The sequence below is a fragment of the Carex rostrata genome, chromosome 35 (genome assembly GCF_964058835.1).
Source record: "Carex rostrata chromosome 35, lpCarRost1.2, whole genome shotgun sequence".
Taxonomy (NCBI): Eukaryota; Viridiplantae; Streptophyta; class Magnoliopsida; order Poales; family Cyperaceae; genus Carex; species Carex rostrata.
Genome location: NC_135952.1, coordinates 1515469 through 1540078, shown reverse-complemented (window position 1 = coordinate 1540078; position 24610 = coordinate 1515469). Strand labels below are relative to the sequence as shown.

The 24610-nt window shown below is 36.5% G+C and overlaps 1 protein-coding gene and 1 pseudogene across 2 annotated transcripts; one reads left to right on the top strand and one right to left on the bottom strand.

Annotated features, from left to right (window-relative positions):
- Positions 1–11896: 11896 nt before the first annotated feature.
- LOC144549591 (wall-associated receptor kinase 5 pseudogene) lies at positions 11897–14391 on the bottom strand (annotated as a pseudogene). The gene is made up of 3 exons (XR_013509720.1): positions 14297–14391; positions 14043–14192; positions 11897–13210 (listed from the first exon to the last, which is right to left on the bottom strand). The product of XR_013509720.1 is annotated as a wall-associated receptor kinase 5 pseudogene (transcript).
- A 7976-nt stretch (positions 14392–22367) lies between these two features.
- LHCA3 (PSI type III chlorophyll a/b-binding protein) lies at positions 22368–23960 on the top strand. Its single transcript, XM_078298269.1, has 3 exons — positions 22368–22668; positions 22988–23049; positions 23141–23960. The coding sequence occupies exons 1-3, from the start codon at positions 22537–22539 to the stop codon at positions 23754–23756; spliced, it is 810 nt and encodes a 269-aa protein (XP_078154395.1). The 5' UTR covers positions 22368–22536; the 3' UTR covers positions 23757–23960.
- Positions 23961–24610: the final 650 nt, after the last annotated feature.

Here is a 24610-nt window from a genome sequence, read left to right as displayed (position 1 = left end):
ATATTTTTATTGTCAAAATTATAGAGGAAAAAAGAGAAATGAAACAAAGAAAATAGAAAATTTTATAAAATACCCTACTTTTCAAATCAACAAACAAAATACCCTTCGGGACTCCACTTTTCTCTTATCTTCCTGTCCGTCCCACTCTTTTACATTTACTTTACAATTATTTTTAATTGGAAATTACAGCTATAGCAATGTTTTCATGGGTTCCTTTAAAAAAAATATGTACCAATCTGTACAAAAAGATTTAAAGTATTTTTAAAGTTTATTTGCTAAAATTGTTTGCATTTGTATCTTTAAAAATATAATTATAATATATGATATATTTATTAAAATATTTTTAATTAACATATGAATTTTGTCTATACAGGATTTGGTGCTGCTTGAATAAATTATGCTAATTGCTCAATCATTTCGTATACTGTTAGCAGCTTCATTAATGTAGTTTTTTCCCCTTTAAAATAATTAGGACCTCATTATTCATTGCTTAAATTTTAGGGAACACTTTGTAACCATTAAATAACAAAAAAAAAAAGGATTTTGATCCAACTAAAAAAAAGTAACAAAATACAGATTAACTAATTCATATATCATAGCAAATGAGTTCAATTAATAGCGAATAAGCTTATTATTATTTTATTAATAAAGATTTCCATTAATAAAGATTTCTTGGCCTACCAACATTTTCATTAATAAAGATTTTTTTTTGTTACAATCTAAAAGTTTTGGAAAGGTTATAATTTTTGTATATTCATCTAATCAACGTTACATACATATATAATCAAAGACAAACGATAAAATTAGGAAAGTAATAACTACAAATATTCACACAGCTAATCCTAAATCTGTATAGCTAATAGGCCTCTGACTTTCTATCTTTAACACTCCTCCTCAAGTTGGAGTGTATATGTCTAACATGCACAACTTGTTACATATAGTATTAATTGGGGCTTTGCGAAGAGGCTTAGTTAGAATGTCGGTGAGTTGAATACATGGGGGACAAGAGGATGTTCCTATGACAAGATCTCGAATCAGATGACAATCCACCTCAATGTGTTTGGTCCTCTCATGGAAGACCTGATTCTTGGCGATATGCATGGCAGCTTGATTGTCACAGTGTAGCCTCATCAAACCATCATGGCAAACACCTAGCACGCTGAGTAAACGCTTCGTCCAAACTAGCTCACAAGATGTGTTTGCCATTGCGCGGTATTCTGACTCCACACTGGATCGAGATATAACTGTCTGCTTCTTACTCTTCCAGGATATAAGGTTACCACCAAAGAAGACACAATATCTAGTAGTGGACCTTCGACTAGTAGGACAACCTGCCTAATCGGCATTAATGAATGTTGCGATCCTACTATGTCCCTGATCAGAATATACGAGTCCTTTACCTGGAGATCCCTTGAGGTATCTAAGGATCCGAATAGCTGCATCCCAGTGTGTAGTGTGCGGGGCAGACATGAATTGGCCCACTACACTCACTGAATAAGCAATGTCATGTCGAGTAACTGTTAGATAATTTAGCTTCCCGACCAATCTTTGATATCTCTCAGGATCATGTAGGAGTGCTCCGTCATCAGGCATGAGCTTGGTTTCAGAGACCATCGGTGAGTCAACGGGTTTGCATCCAAACAACCCGCATTCTGAAAGCATATCAAGAACATGTTGTTCTAGCAATAATCTTTTTAGTCTATTTGACTAATTTGCAAAAACATACAACTATTGAATTTTACGATTTCTTCTATTTTAGAATTATGCAGGTTTAAGTCAAATGGAATTGCAATATGGAATACTTGAACTGAAGAAATCATGAAGACTTATCAAGAATGTAAATTGTAAAATCTAAACTTGGTAAAGTGTTTTTGATGTTGTTTCAACAGGATAAAAACGTTGGTAACGTTTGTAAAACGTTATAACGATTATACCTTAAGAAAACGCTGTGAAACAACTTGATCAAAGGCAAAAAATCAAAAAAATATGTTGTAACGTTTTAAAAAGTTACAACGTTTTCTGTAACGTTTTAGAAATTATGCTGTAACGTTTTAAAACGTTACAACGTTTTCTGTAACGTTTTAGAAATTGTGCTGTAACGTTTTAAAAAGTTATAACGTTTTCTGTAACGTTTTAATTAAATTCAGCCTTCAAACAATTCCTATTTTTGATCAAGATTTTACAAAACAAAACGTTATGTAACGTTTTACAACCGTTGTAACGTTTTGAATCGATTAGCTGAGCTGTCAGAAAATTGAAAACCTAAAATTGCATTACAAGATGAAACGTTGTAATGTTTTTAGAAAACGTTGTAATGTTTTTAGAAAACGTTGTAACGTTTTAGCTCAATTTGCTCTTTCTGGAGCTGTCTCTATAAATAGAGCAGTGGGGTCTCTTCCCCACTCAACCCTAGCCCTTAAATGCAAATTACTTGGGACAAAGCCCGAGGGTTCTACCTCGCGGCTTCCCCATACCACCTCTTCCACTTTATCTCCCAACGGACTTAGGGCCCGAATAACCCCGGCAATTAAACAGAGGTTATTCCAATATTGGGACCCTGAGACTTTAGAGTGGGTTATCGATAACGAGAAGCTCACCCTATATGACCTCATTGAGATGGGGATAAAATTGGCACAATCCCCCAAGAAGGACGACATCGACTGGGCCGAGCTCGAGCAAAGTAGCTCGGATGACGAAGACCTCCTGCACACCGGTCCGCGAGATGTGTATGGTGTTTCCATGACTACTTGCGAGGTATGCAGGAAGTTAGACGTCGGAACCCGCCTACCGTCTTGTTGGCACTATGGAAAAAAGGCCCATACCTCATGTTTGCGATGGATTGCTAGGGAGGACCCCCACAAACCAGGACATTTCCTTTGGCAATGTCCAGCTCCTCCAAGAGTTTGGTTCCTGGAGGAATAGCATGTTTACATGCATCCTTCCCCTGTTAGGACCATCTCGTCGGGTGTGATTTTTGTCAACGTGCAAAAGCGACATCACACTCGCCTCTTTGCCGAACATGGAAACCGAAATGTATGCTGGGCGTAATCATATTTACTTTTGTTGTAGGCTAATAGGTTTACCTATTTACTTTTGTTGTGGGCTAATATGAATATGTACGATGTTTCAGTTATTCAATGAAATCTTTTGCTTTACATAACTTTACGTCTAAAAAAAAAAAAAAATCCATCCCACATATATTCCGCGTTTTGCTCGTAATTCACGCACTAAATACATGTAAAACAATACATGTAAAATAATACATTTACCGCGTTCGTACTAATATATATATTCAGAATATCTTTGGATATATGCCACTAAATTCAGAAAACACAACATGAGCATCCACCCTGGAGAAAGTTCGGACAACACCATTTTGTCCCGAGGTAAGGCAAATTTCTGTCCGACGTACAAACAGTTGGGCAAGCGGCAACAGATGTTTACATGCTTGGAATGTAAAGAAGCATGGCATCCCCCGGGTATAACTTTTTTTATCCCGGGATACTTTTTAATCGTTAATGCACGCAGGGAAAAGTAATTTTTTTATCCCGGGATACCTTTTTTTTTATTATTATTAATCATGAATGACTTCCAAGTCAAAAGCATCTGTACGAGATATCTTTTGACTTCGGGGGCTAATGATAGGGCCATGTTCCACGGCCCATGTAGCTTCAATCTGGACCATGACAAAGCCGGGATTAGGACCTCGTTCTGAGAGGCCAACCCGAAATATAATGCAAAGTCCATGATTGAAGCCCATAATAAGCCGGCCCAGCTACGGCCAAGACAGCATACATCCCGGAACATAAATCCCAAAATCACCCCTAGGTTAATAACTGCCCATAACTGGCAACCACGTCGGTTACCAACCTTGTCACTCCCCGTATAAGCCACGATCACACGATTGAACGTGGCCTTGATCACACCACTTTACAACTAACCCACGTTCTGCCTTACCCTGGCAAGGGAAAGGCGGTATGTAGGGCATACTATATAAGACCCTCCCTTCCACAAGGAAAGGGCGAACCAAGAGAGACACACTCACTCTCTTACACACACATACACACACACTCCGAGATATCAGATAGGAAAGAGTACGATATCTCCGAGGTTCGTTCCCTCATCTCCGAAGTAATCTATCAACTTCCGGAATTTGGGACCCAAGATCATCCCTTGATTTCTCCGAGTTGATCATCTTTCGGCCTGGGACTTCTAGCAAGACGAGCCCAGTTCAGCCCTATTATAACATACGGCCTGCTACCTCACATAGCCCGTATCAACAGTCATCCAAAGCTCTCATCAGTACTGGAAATAAACTCTGCTTTTCTATTCGAGTCATTAATACATAGATGGATCTTCTGGCTGATATAAAAAAAAATTGAGATCGATAAAAAAAAACTAAAATGAGAAACAAATTAATATCCAGAGATAGATTATAGAACTAACCTTAAGTGATCTTATGGCCTGACTCTACGTTCGGCACTTCATCTCTGAAATATTATAAAAGAAATAAATATTATACGTTGTTTTTTTATAGACAAGAAATATCAAAGTTTTCACGATTAAAAGGAATAAATATTATACATTGGATTTTTTTTTTCCTTTTTCTCTCTTTTTCCACTATTTGAACATCTTCCCATAGTCCTTCACTGTGGTCAGATCTCATGTAATTTGCTTCGTCTTGTTCTTCAGTAATTGTTGCTATCTCAGCTTGCACATCGGCACAAAATGGAGGTATCTCATCGAACTGGTCGTACTCTTCTTCGTCGGTTACGTTTTCTATCCCAACAATCCTTCTTTTTCCAGGTAAGACGATGCTCCACCTAGTATCACTCGGGTCAGTGACATAAAAGACTTAGGTTGCTTGCTTGGCGAGTATGAACGGATCATCAACATACCCGACTTTGTTAAAATCAACGAGTGTGAACCCGTCGTTATCAACTTTAACACCACGGTCTTCGACCCATTGACACCGAAACAAGGGAATGCTGAGGTGAGCATTGTAAACGAGCTCCCAAATTTCTTTAATAACACCGTAATATGACTTTGATGCCATTACAGGCCGGACATCCCCTGATCTACTGAATTCTTAAGACGTCGCCACCAACGTCACCCCACTATTTTGCATGGTGCTCTTATCACTTTGTAATTTAGTGTAAAATGTATATCCGTTAATCTCGTATCCTTGGAATGTTCTAACAACCATTTGGGGTCCTTGGCCCAGCAATCTAACCGTTTCACTTACGGGCGACATTTCGGAGTGTGACTTCATTCTTTCTTTCAGCCATCCTACGAAACAACGGTTATGCTCGTCAGTAATCCACTTCTGACTTCTCGTGTAGTTCTGTTGTCGAAGGATTGCCATGTGCTCATCTATATAGGGAGTGACATCTGTCATGTGCTGTAGTACAATAAAATGTGCCTTTAACAGTTCATCTCTATCAGCAACTATGGCTTTCAACCCAATAGTCCCTACTCCTTGGAGCCTTCCCTCGTATCAAGATTTTGGAACACCAATGGGACCCACACTGGTCATGTAGTTGGTGCAAAACTCAATCACCTCTTCCGTGGAATATCCTTCAACGATTGCTACCTTCGGGTCGATGCCGGTTCCTTACGTAACTTTTCAAAATACCCATGAATCTCTCGAATGGATACATATAGCGCAGAAACACGGGACCACAAATCTTAATTTCCCTCACAAGGTGAACAACAAGGTGAACCATAACATCGAAAAAAGATGGCAGAAAATACATCTCAAGATGGCAAAGAGTGACGACGACCTCCTTTTGCAAAGCGTCCAATTTTAGCGGGTCTATCACTTTGGAATTAATTGCATTGAAGAAAAAACAAAGCTTCGTGATGGTTTGCCGAACGGGCTTTGGTAAAATTCCCCGGATTGCAACAGGAATCATATGTGTCATTAAAACATGACAGTCGTGGGATTTCGGACCAATCAATTTCATGTCCTTCATTGACACAAGCTTCTTAATATTCAAAGAATACTCTGATGGGACTTTAATACTATAAAGGCATTTACAGAAGCTTGTTTTCTCGGTCTTCGACATTGTGCACATTGCAGGGGGAAGGTACGCCTTTTGCCTCCCTTTATCCTGCGGTGCAAGCTTGGGTCGTATTTTCATTTCTACCATGTCTTTTCAAACATTGATACCGTCTTTCGTCTTCCCCGGAATATTCAGTAATGTGCCAATCAGACTGTCGCAAACATTTTTTTCAATATGCATGACATCTAGGTAGTGTCTCACTTCTAAATATTCCCAGTACGGTAGCTCCTAAAATATGGACTTCTTTTTTCAAATATTTTTCGGTGCTGCTTTGACACATTTTCCGAAAACAACTTTAAGGTTTTTAACCCGCATGAAGACACCCTTCCCATCTAACGGACGATGTGCCACTCCAAGCTTAGTGTTCCCGTTGAATTCTTTCTTCTTCTTACGGTATGGGTGATTAATAGGAAGAAACCTGCGGTGCCCCATGAAAACATTATTTTTACAATTTTTCAACCTCAGCACCTGCGTGTCATCTTCACAAATAGGGCATGTTTTGCTCCTTTAGTACTATAGCCCGATAAATTTTCGTACGCGGGGAAATCATTTATGGTACAAAATACCATGGCCCGCAGTTTAAATTGCTCTTTGCCGTACGCATTCCACACCCGGACGCCATCCCTCCACAATTTTTGGAGGTCCTCAATTAATGGTGCCAGATATACATCTATGTCATTTCCGGGTTGTCTGGGTCCTTGGATTAGTAATGACATCATTATATACCTGCGTTTCATGCACAACCAAGGAGGAAGATTGTAGATGCATATAAGAACTGGCCAAGTACTGTGCCGACTGCTCATGCTTCCAAACGGACTCATTCTGTCTGTGCTCACCCCTAACCTAAGGTTTCTTGATTCGCCACCAAATTCTGTGAAATCTGTATCAATGTTTCTCCACTAAGGAGAATCAGCCGGGTGTCTTAGTTTACCGTCCCTTTTGCGCTCTTCTTCATGCCAACGCAATAATTTCGCATCTTTGGGATTTGCAAATAACCGTTTGAATCTCGGTATTATCAGAAAATATCACACCGACTTAACCGGAGTCCGGCCCTTGTTTCCTTCATCGTTACCATCGTCAGTGTCCTGGTTCTTACGTTTGTACCGTGAAACACCGCATTTAGGACAAACATGCATGGCCTCGTACTCTCCACTGTACAATACACAGTCATTTGGACATGCATGTATTTTTTCGACCTTCAAGCCCATTGGACAGATCAACTTGTTCGCCTGATATATTGTACAGGGTAACTCGTTGTTATCTGGGAGCATTTCTCGTGAAAGCTCTAATAAGGACGTGAAACTCTTGTCGCTCTAACCATTGTCTGCTTTTAAGTTCAACAATTTCAACACAGCTGACAGTTTCGAAAATTTAGTACACCCGGGATATAATGGCTTTTTAGATTCATTAGACATATACTGAAATTTTTTATAATTTTTATCACTAATTTCATCTTCCACATCATGTAACATGTCCTCTAGATTTTCAGTAAAATCGTATTCTACATTTTCATCAATAATCTCACAAACACCCTCGTTGCAATCAAGTTCAAGAACATTATTAAAATTTTCGACATTCTCAAAATCATCGTTGAAATGAAACTCAAAATTATCAACAACTTCTACATTAATATCATCATTGTCTTCCAAAACAAAATTTTTATTGGTAGCACTACATTCCCCAATTTTCTCACCATGCATAAACCAACATGTATATCTTTTCTGAAATCCCCGACAAATCAAATGAGCTCTAATTTCTTCCAAATCCCCAAATCTTTTAAAATTGCTACAATCTCTACAAGGACACAATATGTCGTTATCCTTTGTCTTCACTCTATAACTCTCAGCACATTTTATGAACTCATCAACGCGAGCCAAATATTCTGCACTATCACATCGCAATTCGTACATCCAACTCCGATCCATCTGTAAATTAAATTAAATGAATGATTCCAATTAATCATGGTGGTCGAACAATTTCTTGGCTTACAAAGGGGCTGGTTTACAATCCTAACCCACTCCTTGAATATTATGCCTCATATGTGAACACATTAATTAGTTCTTGAGAAAAATTCGGCAGCATTTCCCCTTAACTCCCCAAGTATGCGTAAAACCACATACTCATAGGAGCAATAAGGAGAAATGCTATCGAGCTTTTCTCAAACACTAATTAAATCCCGCTAATATGTGTTCACATCCTAAATGAGACACAATATTCAAAGAGCAGTCCCAAACGGGGGACTATCCAAAATTAATCCCTATTGGATTAATTTTGAACGGGCATGGACCTAAAAGCATCAATAAGTCGGTTATTGGACCACAATACACTAATTATTTACATTACCTAAACAGATCAAGCATGCATGCATTAATAAATAATTGACCTAAATAATTAAGCAATAATAAGTACCAGAAAATTAGCGACAGAAAAGAGGAAGACTAACCTAGCAGGATAGAGAGGAGAAATGCAAATTAACTTCAAAGATCTCAGCTCCGGTCTCGATCCTTGTGCGCAGAAATCAGATCAATGCAATACAGAGAGAGAGAGAGTATTAATTGATCAAAACGACGCTAGCTGGAAGAAGCTTTTTGTAACCCTAAACCTTTCTACACAGACATTTAATCCAAATGTGTGTAGAAAGTCGAGAGAGCTACACGGACTTTTATATAAACAGCCGTGTAGAATTGTTTTTTAACTATTAATTAAAATAAAAAACCTTTTTTTATCTACCTTTCTACGCGGCTCTTTATTAAACGTCCGTGTAGCATTGTATTTTTTTTTAATGTTTTTCAGATAGCAAAACAAACAATTTTCAAAACAGAGGAAGACATTTAAAATCCAGAATTCCAAAACATATATAGCAATTTGAACAAAAAATTTAATAACACTAATTTATACAAAAATTACAAATTCTTATTGAGCATTAATTACAAAAGTTAAATCCATATAAACTAAAAAAATATATTAAGGACTGGAAGAGGTGGATATATGAAGGACCCTCAGAATCAGATGGAGAGTCGGATGAAGTGTTGGACGATCTCGTCCGACTCTTCATCGACTCCGCATCCGGCTCTGGTCCTTCATCCGACTCTTCATCCGGCTCTGAAATTATCCTCCAAAAACACTTTAGCGCACAAATCAGACCAATTAATTGGGGAAATGAAGTAATTCGCATGGGAATTCGAGATGTAGGTTATCAATTATATCGGACCGGTCATCTTATGAGCTCCAAAAACAGTAGCTCATCTCTATAGATTTGCGATCCGAAATAATTAATAAACCTAAATTTCCACCCAATTGTTAACTGCGAGAGGAAGAGTACAAATTGATCAATAGGACCGTCAGAGCCAGATAAAGAGTCAAATAAAGAGCCAAACGAAGGACCGTCCAACTCTTCATTCGACTCTTCATCCGATTCTGACGGTCTTTCGTCATCCACCTCTTCATCCGGTTTGAAGGTCTCCAACTCTTCATCCGACTCTTCATCCGGCCGGCTCTGAAATTATCCAGTAGGGTTCTTTTCTTTTGGAGGATGAAGATACATGTTGTAATAAATAAAGAGCTAGCTAAAAATAAAAAGTTGGATGGACCTTCAAAAAAAATGGAAGAGATGGATGAAGAACCTTCAGAGTTGGATGAAGAGTCGTCGGACTCTTCATTCGACTCTTCATCCGGCTCTTCGTCTGGCTCTGAAGGTCCTTCATCTCACCTCTTCCTTTTTTCTTGAAAATCTTCATCCGACTCTTTATTCGATCAGCTCTTTCTTTATTACAACATGATCTTCATCCGCCTTTGAAATGATCAGATTATAGAGAGAGAGAGAATTGATAAAATCGGCGCTGGAAGGAGAAGGCCTTTTATATAACCAACTTGGTGATGGAAAAGGTGCGCCCTTTAATAACCAAAACCCTAAAATAACCTTTCTACACGGCTTTTTTTATTAAACGTCCGTGTAGCTCTCTAAAAGCTTTCCACACTATTAATTAAGCAAAAAACCGTGTATAATTGACACCTTTCTACACGGCTTTTTATGAAACGGCCGTGTAGCTCTCTCAAGGCTTTCTACACTGTTATTTAAATAATAATCCGTGTACATTTCCTAATAAACGTCCGTGTAGCTCTCTCACGGCTTTCTACACTGATTCTTTAGTAAACATCCATGTAGAGATCCCACACATATTTCGGGCTTCGAAAAAATTAGAATTTCTCCACAGTTTTTAGGTAAAATTATCAAATCCGTGTAGAATGTGCAGTGTACAATGACCATTTTTGTAGTAGTGTTTACAATTTATTATGCCACTTTGAAAATCGTTGATCTAAAGGTGGCTTAACAAAACAGTAATATCAGAAGGCACTGTTGGATCAGCGATTTTCAAAGTGGCTTATTAAATAGTAAAAAAAAATTAAAATTTGGTCTCCAAGCACATTTTAATATAGATATCACATTTAACAGTTTTGATTGACTTTTTGGACTTTGAAAATTAAAAATCAACTTAGTTGCACGGGACCTCAGGAACAATCGATTTGATATTAGCCAACCTCCCCCCCCCCCCCCTCTCTCTCTATGTGTATATATATATATATATAGAGAGAGAGAGAGAGAGAGATGGGCTATGGTGCATTGCAATGCATGAATCCCCTTATGCATTGCACTATAATCACGGATTTAAAGTCCAAACGAACTATCCGAACCGTTAGATGTTTAATCCATATTGAAATGTGCTTGGAGACCAAATTTTACATTTTTTGGAATTTTTTTACTATTTATTAAGCATTTTTGAAAATTGCTGTTTTGCTGTGAACAGTAAAAACAGTAAAAAATTTCTGGACCATCAGATCAGTGACTTTCAAAATTGCTTAATAAATAGTAAAAAAATTCCAAAAAATGTAAAATTTGGTCCCCAAGAACATATTAATATGAAGAACAAGATGAACGGTTCGGATCGGTCGTTTGGACTTTAAATCCATGATTTCTAGTGCAATGCATAAGGGGGTTCATGCATTGCAATGCACCATAGCCCATCTCTCTCTATATATATATATATATAGTACGGCTAATGCACTTCCTCTAGTATATTAACAATATGCTTCCGTTAAAATGAGCATAAAATCCTTCATCTTTTGACCGCTTGACTTGATAGTAAATAAATTCGAAACTTAAATTTTTTTATATGGAAACAAAGCTCTCGTTAAGGACATTGGTTTGAACAGTTTAGATTTGTCATTTGAAGCCGGTTCGCTAGATTTTAGAGACCGGAAGCATATTGTTGATATACTAGAGGAAGCGCGTTAGCCATACTCTCTCTCTCTCTCTCTGAATTAAATGACATGAAAGTATACTGGCTTTCATTCCATAAGGTGTTGATCTGATCGATGCTATTGAGAGGTCACACAACATATATTTATGAGAATACCAAAAAATAATAATATATTTGCAAAGTCATTGAAATTGTATGATGAGGTCTCATGAGCCTTGAGCTAATTAATTAGTTGATTCATATGTTTTGAGCTTCCTGATTACGTACTGTATATATATATAGTTAGATGCGCCACAGAGGATCACGGGTTTCACAATTATTTATCCATAAAGAGTTTCAACTGATGATCGATTAATTCGATCAAATATCAACATAATTAGAATAATAGAATCTGGTGTTGATTAATATTAAGATCACGTACACTAGCTAAGTATCAAGTTAAAGGAATCAAATATCAACTCATGCATGACATGTCTAATTGTTAGTTGATAGCTAGGCTTCAATTAAATCAACAGGCTAGAATTAATCAAAACATGCATGCACTGCATAAAAAAATAAAAAAAAAGGGCACAGTACATGAATCAGAGAATTCAAATAACCTAAAAATCCCAGCACACACATGCATGCATGCATCATTATCAAATATAATAGAAACAACTAAAATTTGATAATTACTCATATGAATTAGTACAACAAAAAGAGCTCATTATGACTGTAGCTCTTGTTCAAAACTACATTGGATGGACGTTGTACCTTCCTCAAATAACATAAGTTGCCTATCCTCCAAACTTTCAGACCTCCATGGATATTGTTTTGGCTGTTGGTTAGGCCGCCACATGACCCCAAGCTGTACCTCCACTTCCTTCATCGTAGGCCTTTCTTCTCCTCCCATTCTAAGGCACATTTCTGCAAGTTTGGCAACGGCTTCGAGTTCTGTTCGCTGGCCCTCGTTCACAATTTGAGGATCCAAAATCTCAAAGAGACGGCTCTCTTTCATAGCAGAACTAAAATATTCAACGAGACTGCCCCCTTCAAACACCCTAGAGGAGACTAATGCTTTTTGTCTTGTTAGCAATTCAGCTAGAATGACACCAAAGCTGTAGACATCACTTTTAGGGGTTAACCAGCCAGTTCTAAAGTACTCGGGGTCTAAATACCCGAATGTACCTTGGACAGATGTAGTCACGCCCGTTTGATCTATTTGTACAGATCTTGAGGCCCCAAAATCTGACACTTTCGCTGTTAAATAATCATCCAATAAAATATTTGATGATTTTACGTCTCTATGAAAAACCGATATACAGGCCGATGAGTGCAGGTACGAAATTGCTCTTGCAGCCTCAAGAGCAATTCTCAGCCGATGCGTCCATGTCAAGGAACAGTTTCCCTCTACATGGAGATGATTAGAAAGAGTTCCATTTGAAATGAACTCATAAACGAGCAATGGAACTTCAGTCTCTAGGCAACAACCATAGAGTTTCACAATATTTCTATGGTTGAATTGAGAGAGAAGGACCACTTCATTTATGAACTGGTGGATTTCGGCCTGATCAACTATTTTGGACCTTTTTATGGCCACAACATGTTGATCTGATAAAATACCTTTGAAAACTTCCCCATGACCTCCCCGGCCAATAATGAGTGCACTATTGAAATTGTTTGTTGCTGTCTCCAGCTCATCTAATCCAAGGATTCTCATTCTTTGTGTTGTATCTTCAGGGGATGCTTTAATTAGTTGTTGGAGAAGCAACCCCTGATTTTGAACAAAGAACTTATGTTTTAATTTTTCCTTTTTGTTCTTTTCGAACAGTTTGATATGCTTGGCTATAACAACATATAATAAAGTGATGCCAAAGGCAATTACAAACCCCAGCATGATTGTCATACCTGCGTACATAAACAAAGCATGTTAGAATAAAAATGTAGCAAGTTATTATCCATCATTTTATTTTATTAAAAAAATGCCTATTTTGTCGATTGTTTTATGTTTAGTGCAACCTAGCATGACCTACGAAGATAACTATTGTGCAAGGTATGTTGGTCGTACCAGTAACTGAACTTCTATTTTATTGTAATTAGGTCACTCAATCCAAAAAAGAAAAAGAAATAATGATCTGATCATGTTAATGATCTGTTGTTAACGTAAACTTTTTTGTTGACGTGGTTATATTTTTTTTTGGTGATATAGATAACGATATGTCATTTGGATCATTAGTATTTGGAACAAAACAGTAATTAAGAACCCGTGTTCTAAATAGCAGGATCAATTGGCCCATAGAGTTATCAGTCTCCAAATGCTACACTATGCCAAATAACTGTGAAATTTACGACTCTAAACAGGCACCATGGAGAGATCATGCTAAGACTTTGGTGTTTCTAATTTGGTTTAGGGCATGGCTATTTGATACTTGGAAAGTTAATTTGAGGCCGAATTTTTTAATTAAGACTTTCGCTGAGTGACTTCTCAAGAAAATTGGATAGATATACGATTAAGTTTTGAATTTCTAGTGGACAGGATGGTTTTATATATTGTGATCAGATTTTTGCCACCTCAAACTAAGTGGGCAATATTTTTATTTTCAGCGAGCTGTACCCATTTTTAATTTAAAGTGAAAACCAATCCTTGCTCTCTACTTCTATGGGTGCGATGTTGCAAGTTGTAACAACATTCAAAACTTGATGAAAGTTAATTATTTATCCTGAAAAAGTTATAACATACCTATAACTAGTGCGATATTGAGATTGCATTCTCTTGGATTTTTATGATTACTACGCCAACCGAAAGGACAAGAGCACCGAAATCCACCTTCAAAATTGTGGCACTTTTGACTCTTTGAGCATGCATTTTGGTTGGCGCATTCGTCGATATCTGCATAAATTTACCATAATATCTAAGATGCCTATAAATAATTAAAACAAAGAGAGCAAGAGTAGGAGAGAGTGAGAGAGAAAGAGAAAGAGAAAGAGAAAGACCTTGACAGCCTCCTGTAAGGTAAGGATTGCCTTCATATCCACAGCTGCAGTGGCAGAGATATTCCAGACTACGGGCAGTGGCAGGCAAGCAATGGCTGTTAAGGCTTCTGCATGCATAGCCGCATGAATTATTATTTCCTATGGCCCAGTTAATCACCATCGGTAGAGTAGTGTCAGACAACTCATCGGTGGTGAGGTAAGTGGTTTTGAACTTGAACTCAGCTTCCTCAACCAACATAGCAAAGCTGCAATGACTACATTCAAGCCCAGAGTATCTGTACCTCTCATCAAACCAGACTCCCATGCCAAACGCTCCACTGGGGATAGCTGTCTGGCAGCATCCAATTCCGGAGCATGACCCATCAGTGGTGCTTTTTGTGTGATCAACCACCAATACACACCCTCCCTTATTGGAAACACCGAGATCAGTACCCTTAAAAGTAGTGACATATGCTAATGTATCACAACCAATGACCACAAATTTATTTTTCTCGTGGTTAAATGTGAAAGGCGTTTCCCCAAGCTTATCTGTCTCGTTCTCACTAAAATTGAAAGATGAATCACCAAAATACATTACTGTCATTGCTTTGGTCCCAACAACAACATTTCTTGCTAGATTCTTGCCACTGAACCCCCCTAGTGTCGGCCAAGCAGACTCCCAAAAAGTGTAATCGGTTTCGTTTGTGATGTTGTTGTAGCACTGGGAAGATATGGGGCTCCTTAGACGTGCCTGGCCCAAGAACAGGCTTATATTCAGAATCTCAAAAGTACCAAGGTATGGAGTAGATCTAGATTCGCCTTTGCATGTGACATTGAATTTTGGAGACAGAGAGCACTTCAGCCCAATGCCGAAAGGGTAAGGGATGGAAATTGCACCACAGTTCTGTGGGCAACCGGGCATAGTTATGGTGTCCTTTGCAGATTCAATATTTTTGAATTGGAGGAAAAGGAGGAGGAGTTGGGTGAAAGTGTATAAGGTACGTACTTGCAAGGAATTTCTTTTTGTTTCCTTCATTATAGATATGATCGACATTTGATAGTTTGATTTAAGTTTTCTGGTTTCTTACTTTAATTTCTATGATCGAATGAATATGTCTCTTTATATATATATATATATATATATATATATTAACATACGGAGGAATCAATTATTTAGTGACAACTGGCTGCCAAACTGCGACAGCTAGCAACAACTCTTGGGTTAAGTCATATGCATCAATTAATCTCTAGTTGCTATAAATCTACTCGATCTCTGTTGTCCTCCATTTTACTTAATTTATAAAAGAAATATCTCGCCTAGTTAATTGCTAGGTTGAACCATCTTAAAAGGTAAAGAAACATTTTTTTAATGTCAGATCGTCTGTGCAATAATAGATATTAAAGGCTCTAGCGCAAAAATCAACCTATAATCTAGATTAAAGGCTAAGTAAAGATTTTTTTTTTATAATTTTGTGAAAGCCTATGGAATCTACTACAATCTACTAGAATCTATATGCATGTATAACTTTTAACCAATTATTTATTTTTAAAGGTCATGTTTGGTTGTAGAGTAAAGTTAATTTGGATTAAATTTTTTACTTCAAGCTAAGATAAATTAAAATAATCATGTTTGGTTGGAGCTAGGAAGAGTAAGCTCATGAAGAGAGAAAATTATAATATGGTGTTACTCTAATTGCGAGACTCACAGGAGTAAGTTGCTCAATCTAGAGAGGTGGAATAACTTAATTTGGATTAAGTCAAATATTACTCCATCTTATTCCTTTAAATTTACTTCTCGTTTGGCTACTCTCTTTTTTGAAACTCTTGACAGTGGCTGCCAAGTATAATTTTTATTTATTAAAATATAAAATTACATCCATCGTTCTACATCTCGAACATCGCACACATTAAACTACATCAGCATTTAAAAAAACATTCAGATCTAAATATCAACTTCTAAATCTTAACATCTAACAACACAATAAACAACTAAAACAACAGAATAAACAAACCCCCTCTTTTAGTGGTAGACACTATGACCTTTAACATCGGCAAAGGTGAGAATGTTAGGAGATGGGAGGGATGGCAACTAGGGCTATTGTCGCTAATGCTCTGGTGATTCTTCCAACAGTGGTGGAGGACAAAAAAATGCTGATAACGAGAGAAATGACGACTAAGGCTACTATCATCAAATATCTCTTCTTTGACGGATTGGAGCAGAGATGGGGACAAGGAGAGGTAGGATTTGATGGCGACTATGGTTTCTTGATGAGAAGAGATGGTGGACAAAGATGGAAGAGAGTGGAGAAGTGAGACGAATAGGAGTTGAGAAGGCAGAGAGAAGGAACCTGGCGGTATGGATCACCCCACTCCCCCAGAGGGGGAGGGGGAGGCGGCGGCGGTGGAGCGAAGAATAGTTGATTGGAGAAAGGTGATAGGGTATAGGAGGAGGTGGATCCTCATTTGACTACTTAAAGGTGGAGTACAGGATTTACTCCACCACTTCACAACTAAACATAACCTTAATTAATTTTCAAGCTGGATCAGTACTTCACATGCATAGGCCAGCATTTGAAATTACTTGTTTATTAAAAAAAATATAATGAATAAAATGCATAATTAAAGTTTAAAATGAGCTAATTTTAGTGTCAATCGTGAATCAAATAATACTAATTAAGTTTTCCGCTTTCAAATAGCAAACCAAGTGCAAAATCACATTCACTTTAGATTTTTCTTTTCTGTGAATTATCCTCAAGTCTTTTTTTGAGAAGCATGATAGGAGCTACCGAATTTTCCTCAAGTCAACCTGCAAGCTAACTACATAGTCAATAAATAATTCAATTTATAATTTTTGTTTTTTTCGTGAATAATATAAGAACATATATATACTATATTTGTTTAGAATTTGAGACATACATACATATATATATATAGAGAGAGAGAGAGAAAGAGTTGGGCTAAGGTGTTTCATGATCTAAAGCAAATGTTTTAAAATTGTGCTTGGAGACCAAATTTTAGAATTTGAGACATACTATATTTGCGATTTCAAAGTTCAAAAACGACAATCTGAGTCATTCAAGTTGATCTCCATATTAAATTGTGCTTGGAGACCAAATTTTACATTTTTTGGAAAAATATTACTATTTCTTTAGAATTTTTTTAAATCGCTGGTTTTTATGGTCCATAATTTTCTGAAAAATAACTATTTTCAAAAATTCTATAAAAATAGTAAAAATTTTCCACAAAATGTTAAATTTTGTCTCCAAGCATCTCAATTCTTATATTATGCACGTAGTTGTCCTGATCAGTCAATGGCTGAGATTAGAAGATGAATTTTTGAATTGAATATCAACTCTCCGATTACATAATTTGTCTTCTTTTCATCAAATACATCTATTCTATGTGCAGAAGTCTAAATTTAGTTAAAAACATACTCGCCACACAGACTGTTACATAGTTTGTCACAATTAAAATTGAATGAATTTTGTTTTCTTATTTCTCTTTATAACTATCTTTGATTCCTGCAATTAAATTATTTCTTTATTTCTCTGTTTCCTTCGTTTCATTCTTTTCGTCCTTTATAGTTTCAACAATAAAAATAAAAATAAAAATAATTATATCTTTCCGAATTTTATTTAGGGCTCATGTATCTTTGTAAAGGTGTTGATATCGACACTAAAATAATTATTATCAGCACAGCAAAATTTAAAGAATCTAATTAATAGACAACTTGACCCTCATCAATTTTCCTTATTTCAATTTATTCTACTTCTTTAATTCGCAAATTTTTCAGAATCTTTTAAAAAATAAAAGAAACAACTTAATATATATATAGTAAGAAAATTCAAACTTTGTCCACATTTGTTTTTAGCATATTAGAGAAATTTTCATACTTATTTGTATTTCGTTTTAGAATATTCTCCCATAAATTTAGTAATTATTAATTGAAATTAAAAATTACTTTTGTTATTTTTTCTTTAATTTTCTTGAAATTAAATAAAAAGAAATTTTGAAAAAAATATTTTGTTTTTTTATTAAGAAAAAACTTATGTTTTTCTGGATGGCTTAATTTGTTGCTTTTATCTAAGTCAATTGTCTTGTTTTTAATTTTTTTAAAATATATGCTTAATGCATTATTTTGATGCTTGTAATGGCCATATATAATGAGTAAATAAAAAATATGTTTGTCATGATATACATATATCTGTGTGTGTGTGTGAGTAAAGCTATGCTACTTCGCGAATTAAACGGGTTGTTTTAATTCGCGCTCATATCTCTAGTTTTGAAGTCCAAATAACCAATTCAAACCATTAGATGTTTAATCGATATTAAAATGTGCTTAGAGACCAAATTTGACATTTTTTGAATTTTTTTTACTATTTATCAAGATGGTTTGAAAATCGTTGTTTTTATTAAAATTCTGCACCATTAAAAAACAGCGATTTTCAAACCATCTTGATAAATAGTAAAAAAATTTCAAAAAATTTCAAATTTGGTCTCCAAGCACATTTTAATATAGATTAAACATCTAACAATTTGGATCGGCTATTTAGATTTTGAAAATAGAGATATGAGCGCGAATTAAAACAGCTTGTTTAATTCGCGAAGTAGTGTTGCCTTACTATATATATACGAGTAGAACTAGGGTGCTCTTAAGCTCACCAAAGTGTTTGATGAGCTTAACTCTAAAACCCATCAAATCGATTTCAAATGACAAATCCGAACCGTTGAAATCTGCCTACCTTACGTGTGATGCGTCTACATGTGAAATTTTTAAACATTCGAATTAATTTAGTATAAAGTCAAGTGGTCAAAAATCGTTCAAAAAATGAATGCACTAAAGTTAATTTATTAACCTTCTAATTTTGACCGATTGACTTTATACTAAACTAATTCGAATGTTTAAAAATTTCACATGTAGACACATCACACGTAAGATAGGCGAGTTCCAACGGTTCGGATTCGTCATTTGAAATTGATTTGATGAGTTTTGAAGTTAAGCTCACCATATATATAGATAGATGAGCTACGGTGAGACATGGAGTAAAACGTGTTTGTACTCCACGCCGTATTTTAATTTTGAAAGTCCAAATAACTGATCTGAACTGTTAGATGTGATCTCCATATTGAAATGTGCTTGGAGACCAAATTTTACATTTTTTGGAATTTTTTTATTATTTATTAAGCAATTTTGAAAATGGTTGTTTTGATGTGAACAGTAAAAATTTCTGGACCATCGGATCAACGATTTTCAAAATTGCTTAATAAATAGTAAAAAAATGTAAAATTTGGTCTCCAAGCACATTTCAATATGGAAATCGTGTTGAGCGGTTCCGATCAGTCGTTTGGATTTTCAAAATAAAAATATAGTGCCATGAAACACCAACTCATTTTACTCCATGGCTCACCATAGCCCATCTCATATATATATATATATATATATAGAGTTAGGCTGGGGTGCTATGGATAGCATAGTGGCCTCTATGCTACGGCTCAATATTCGAGTTTTCAAAATCCAAACGGTCGATCCGAACCGTTCATCTTATTCTCCATATTAATATCTGCTTGGAGACCAAATTTTATAATTTTCTGAATTTTTTTACTATTTATTAAGCCACTTTGAAAATCGCTAATCCAACGGTTTTACTGTTTTGTGCAGCCACCGTTGGATCAACAATTTTGTAAAATACTTAATAAATAGTAAAAAAATTTAGAAAAATGTAAAATTTGGTCTCCAAGCAGATATTAATATGGAGAATAAGATGAACGGTTCGGATCGACCGTTTGGATTTTGAAAACTCGAATATTGAGCCGTAGCATAGAGGCCACTATGCTATCCATAGCACCCCAGCCTAACTCTATATATATATATATATATATAAATTAAGAGCCATCTAATACTCATGTACAGATCAGAATTTTCAATAAGAAATTTTATTTCGAACTCATGATTTCTATTATTTCATCACATCACAAAAATCATTATGAATTCCCCATGCTACATGCAGGATCCATTGCTTCCTCCCTAGTGATTGAGATACACGTAACGTGGCACGTACCCCATCCAGCATTTGTCGCATACTATCATCTCCAAGAGATGACCATTCTCCTTGCATAACACATGGTATAAAGTGCTCAACTTCGATATGGATTTTGATAGCAAAATTTGAGTTGGTTAAAGTCATGGTTATGAAATGAGGATTCAGACACTTGATTGATGAAATCGAATGCAATGGAGTTAGGGGTGTTAATGACACCCGTTTACCCGTTTACCCTACCCGTATCGTATTCAATAAGACGGGTATGGGTAAGGTTTTTTTTTTCGTTAGTTTATTGGGTATGGGTATGGGTACGGGTACGGGTAAAGATTTTTTTTCGTTAGATAAACGGGTATGGGTACGGATAAAGGTTATTTCGTACCTGTTGGGTAACGGGTAATCCAATTTATTTATTTTTCTTCTTTTCATATTGTTGTATGCCTATATCAACGCTGGAGACATATATATCAACGAATTTATTTCCTTGTTTTCTTCTTTATTCATCGTTATTACCTTTTTCTCAATTCTACAAATGAAAATATTCCATATTTCAAAGAAAATATATCCTCACCTTATTTTCTGGCAATAATATATTGTTTGGTCCAAATAAGTAATCCTCACCTTATTTTCTGGCAATAATGTATTGTTTGGTCCAAATAAGTAATCCGTTAATGTCAGCTCAGGTGTTAGCGTCTGAATTTTGCATTGCATGTCAGCTTTCTCAAGGTTATACTATAAATATATATATTTAATAATTGAATGAGATGGAATGAAATGTTAAAATAAAAAATGTAACAAGTGACAAAATTGACCATATGCTGTCCAAACCATTATATTAGTATTTTCGTTATTCGCCCACTACTGTTTCGTTACCCGTTAATCATAACGGGTATGGGTAGGGTAGGGTAAGACAAATTCTTAACGGGTATGGGTAGGGTATGGATAAGGTCAATTCTTAGTGGGTATGGGTATGAAAATGGTACCACTCTCCCCGTATCGTACCCATTGACACCCCTAAATGGAGTAGTCTAAATAGGAATAGTGGATACTCAAAACGGGAAAGAAGCAAAACGTACTGATATGTAAATATTTTGATTTCTGGAAGGTTTTATAGGAGAGGGATGTTCACTTTAGAATATGGAAAAATAAATTATAATATCATATTGTAAATATTTTCTATATCAATTTGTAAGAACCTGGTTATTGACAATGTTTAGGCGAATGTTTTATGAGCTTCGATTGAGTGGTTGTTTTCTGAATCATTAAGAAGTAATTAGAAAATAGAAGTTACAATAGATTTAAATATCTGATGGCTTATATTAACTCCAATTATATGCAAGAAATAGTCCTTTACATGTATAACCATACTACTGGACGTTTGATCTTGGAAAATAAAATTGAATTTGTGGTGAAAAAAATATTTTAATTTTTCTCAAATTTTGTTTCTTTAAAACGATCTACAAATACTTAAGGGAAAAAAAAAAAAGATTTATCTACATCAAGATTCGTGCAAACTTGATCCGAACAAATCTTTAAGTTGGTTGTGTGAATCTTAATTCACATCACATGACTCTGACATAACATCAAACCGAACTTGATCCGATACGCATTGGACCGCTCCCGATTACATTACTTGGAATAATTATTTAAAAGTATCAATTCACCCCCCTAGAGTTCGGATCTCAAAGTAATCTAATTTTTAAGTTTAGATCTGGACCATCATATTCGAATCGAACTATCAGATTATTGAGGCCCCGTGCGCTTTACGTAGGACCAAATTGATGTGGATTTCGAATCGAACAGTCCAAATCTAAGCTAAAAAATTGGATTACTTTAGGGGATCCGGACCCCCCCCCCCCCCTTTCTCTATCCATGATTTTGTACATTTAATCAAAATATATCGTCTCTACTATCCACAGGATTTCCAAAAAATCTCAACCAATGAGGGCCAAGTTTCAAATACATGGCCCAACTCAACCCAAATCTCAAGGCCAGAATGAAACAATTCTCTCCCTTATCTAGCCTTCCTTCCACGTGTCACAATTCCAATGGCTCCTCAGATTCAGGGTTAATCTCACAAGCTTCAACCTCATTCCAGAGTTAGATTTCCTGGGGCCCACTCCTTCCTTTGCAGTCCATATTTGTTTCGTACTTGCAAGTGATAATCACACACTAATTTTAAAATTTAGTACCAAGAAAAATCAAGAGAAAGAAAGGTGAGAAATGGCAACACAAGCTATTCTTTCTTCAGTGGAGGCTGGAAGGCAGTTGCTTGGAAGGAGGCCATTTAGGTCAATTTCTACCACCAGAAGAGCTTCTTTTGTTGTCAGGGCAACCGCTACACCTCCAGTCAAGGTTCAACATAATTTAAAAGTTTCAGTTTTGTCCTTAAAAAATTATACTATTAGCCCCCATCTTAATTTTCTGATTTTGCTCCTGCTCTTTGGTTTCAATAATGTATAGTGACTAATTGATCTCTAATTAAGTATCAGAACCAACTGTTATGTTGAACTAGGATGCAATAATTTCCTTGTTTATTGATCAATTGATAGAAGGATCGATTCGGTTATTCGAAATGCTTTACAAAATATCTGATTTTGATTTGTACATCAAGAGATATGATTAAAGGGCATGACAAATTCTAACAAAAGCGAGACTGGTCTTTTTGTTGCAGCAAAACACAAACAGGCAGCTATGGTTCGCATCGAAGCAGTCCCTGTCTTACCTAGATGGAAGGTAACATACATGAAATATCATCAATGAAATACAACTTTCAAGTATCCTACTGAAAACCCACTAACATCACTGCTTACTCATATTTTTACAGTCTACCAGGCGATTACGGGTTCGACCCACTGGGCCTTTCTGACCCAGAGGGCACCGGAGGTTTCATCGAACCCAAGTGGCTAGCATATGGTGAAATCATCAACGGTCGGTATGCTATGCTAGGTGTAGTTGGCGCCATTGCCCCAGAAATTCTAGGCAAGGCAGGTCTAATACCAGAAGAAACTGCTTTGCCCTGGTTCAAGACAGGTGTCATCCCATTTGCTGGCACATACAACTACTGGGCCGACCCGTACACGCTCTTTGTTTTGGAATTGGCTCTCATGGGTTTTGCTGAGCACAGACGGTTCCAGGACTGGGCCAAGCCTGGTTCAATGGGGAAACAATACTTCCTTGGGTTAGAGAAGTTCTTGGGTGGGTCCGGTGACCCGAAATACCCTGGTGGACCCTTATTTAACCCACTAGGTTTCGGGAAGGATGAGAAGTCCTTGAACGAGTTGAAATTGAAGGAGGTGAAGAATGGGAGACTTGCCATGTTGGGAGTTTTGGGTTTCTTTATTCAAGCTCTTGTGACTGGCGACGGGCCATACCAGAACCTGCTCGACCACTTGGCCGACCCATTCAACAACAATGTGTTGACAAGACTCAGCTTCCACTAAGGTTAGAGTCGACAATCCGAAGAGCTTACAGTTCTGGTATCTGCTGATTTGTCGATTTGTACTGTTAATGTGATTACACTTTGTGGAGGCTTGTATTGTTTGTATCATATGATTTGCAGGAAGCAATTCTCAGGAGACATGTAACTTTATTTGCAGACTTCTACTTGTGTTAATATATGCTATTAAATCAATTTTTCATTACAATTTTTTCTCCTCTGAAAGAAAGTCCAATGCATAACTTTTTCAAATTAACTGTATCTTTTGGCATACACATAAATTTTGTTCAGCCAAATATTTTTGGCATACACATAACAATACGATGAAGCCCGTCAGGTCGGCTAATGCCTGTTTCCCATACAAAAACAGTTCAGCTGAAACCCAACTTAATTTTCTTTGTAGTACATGACAATAAACCCAAAAAATCCACACCCATAACCTGACAAGACCATAATCCGAACTTATCCATTACCCGAGCTGATGCTTTTGCGGTTAAAACTAAACCCGAGTGCAACCATAGAGCACCACACATCACCATGCTCAATGACTTTTGACTCAGTTTCAACTAGAAAAAAGGATCGCCCACTACTAGAAATTAATTTGTTATCAGGACATGTAATCCTAAACAACCTAGGTCTAACACCGAATTGACCCAATATCAGAGCTCACCAAAATCGGAACACTCCAACCTGTTCACTTGCGCCACCTGACGGTACAAGTTCATCACAATCCATACTTTTGTATTGTAGGTAACAACAGCCTACAGATTCATGAAAATGAAAATCAGTAATACGGATATATGAAAATATGCTGACTTTAACTCGTTGACAATTGCATTCACTGGTGTTGTAGTCTTG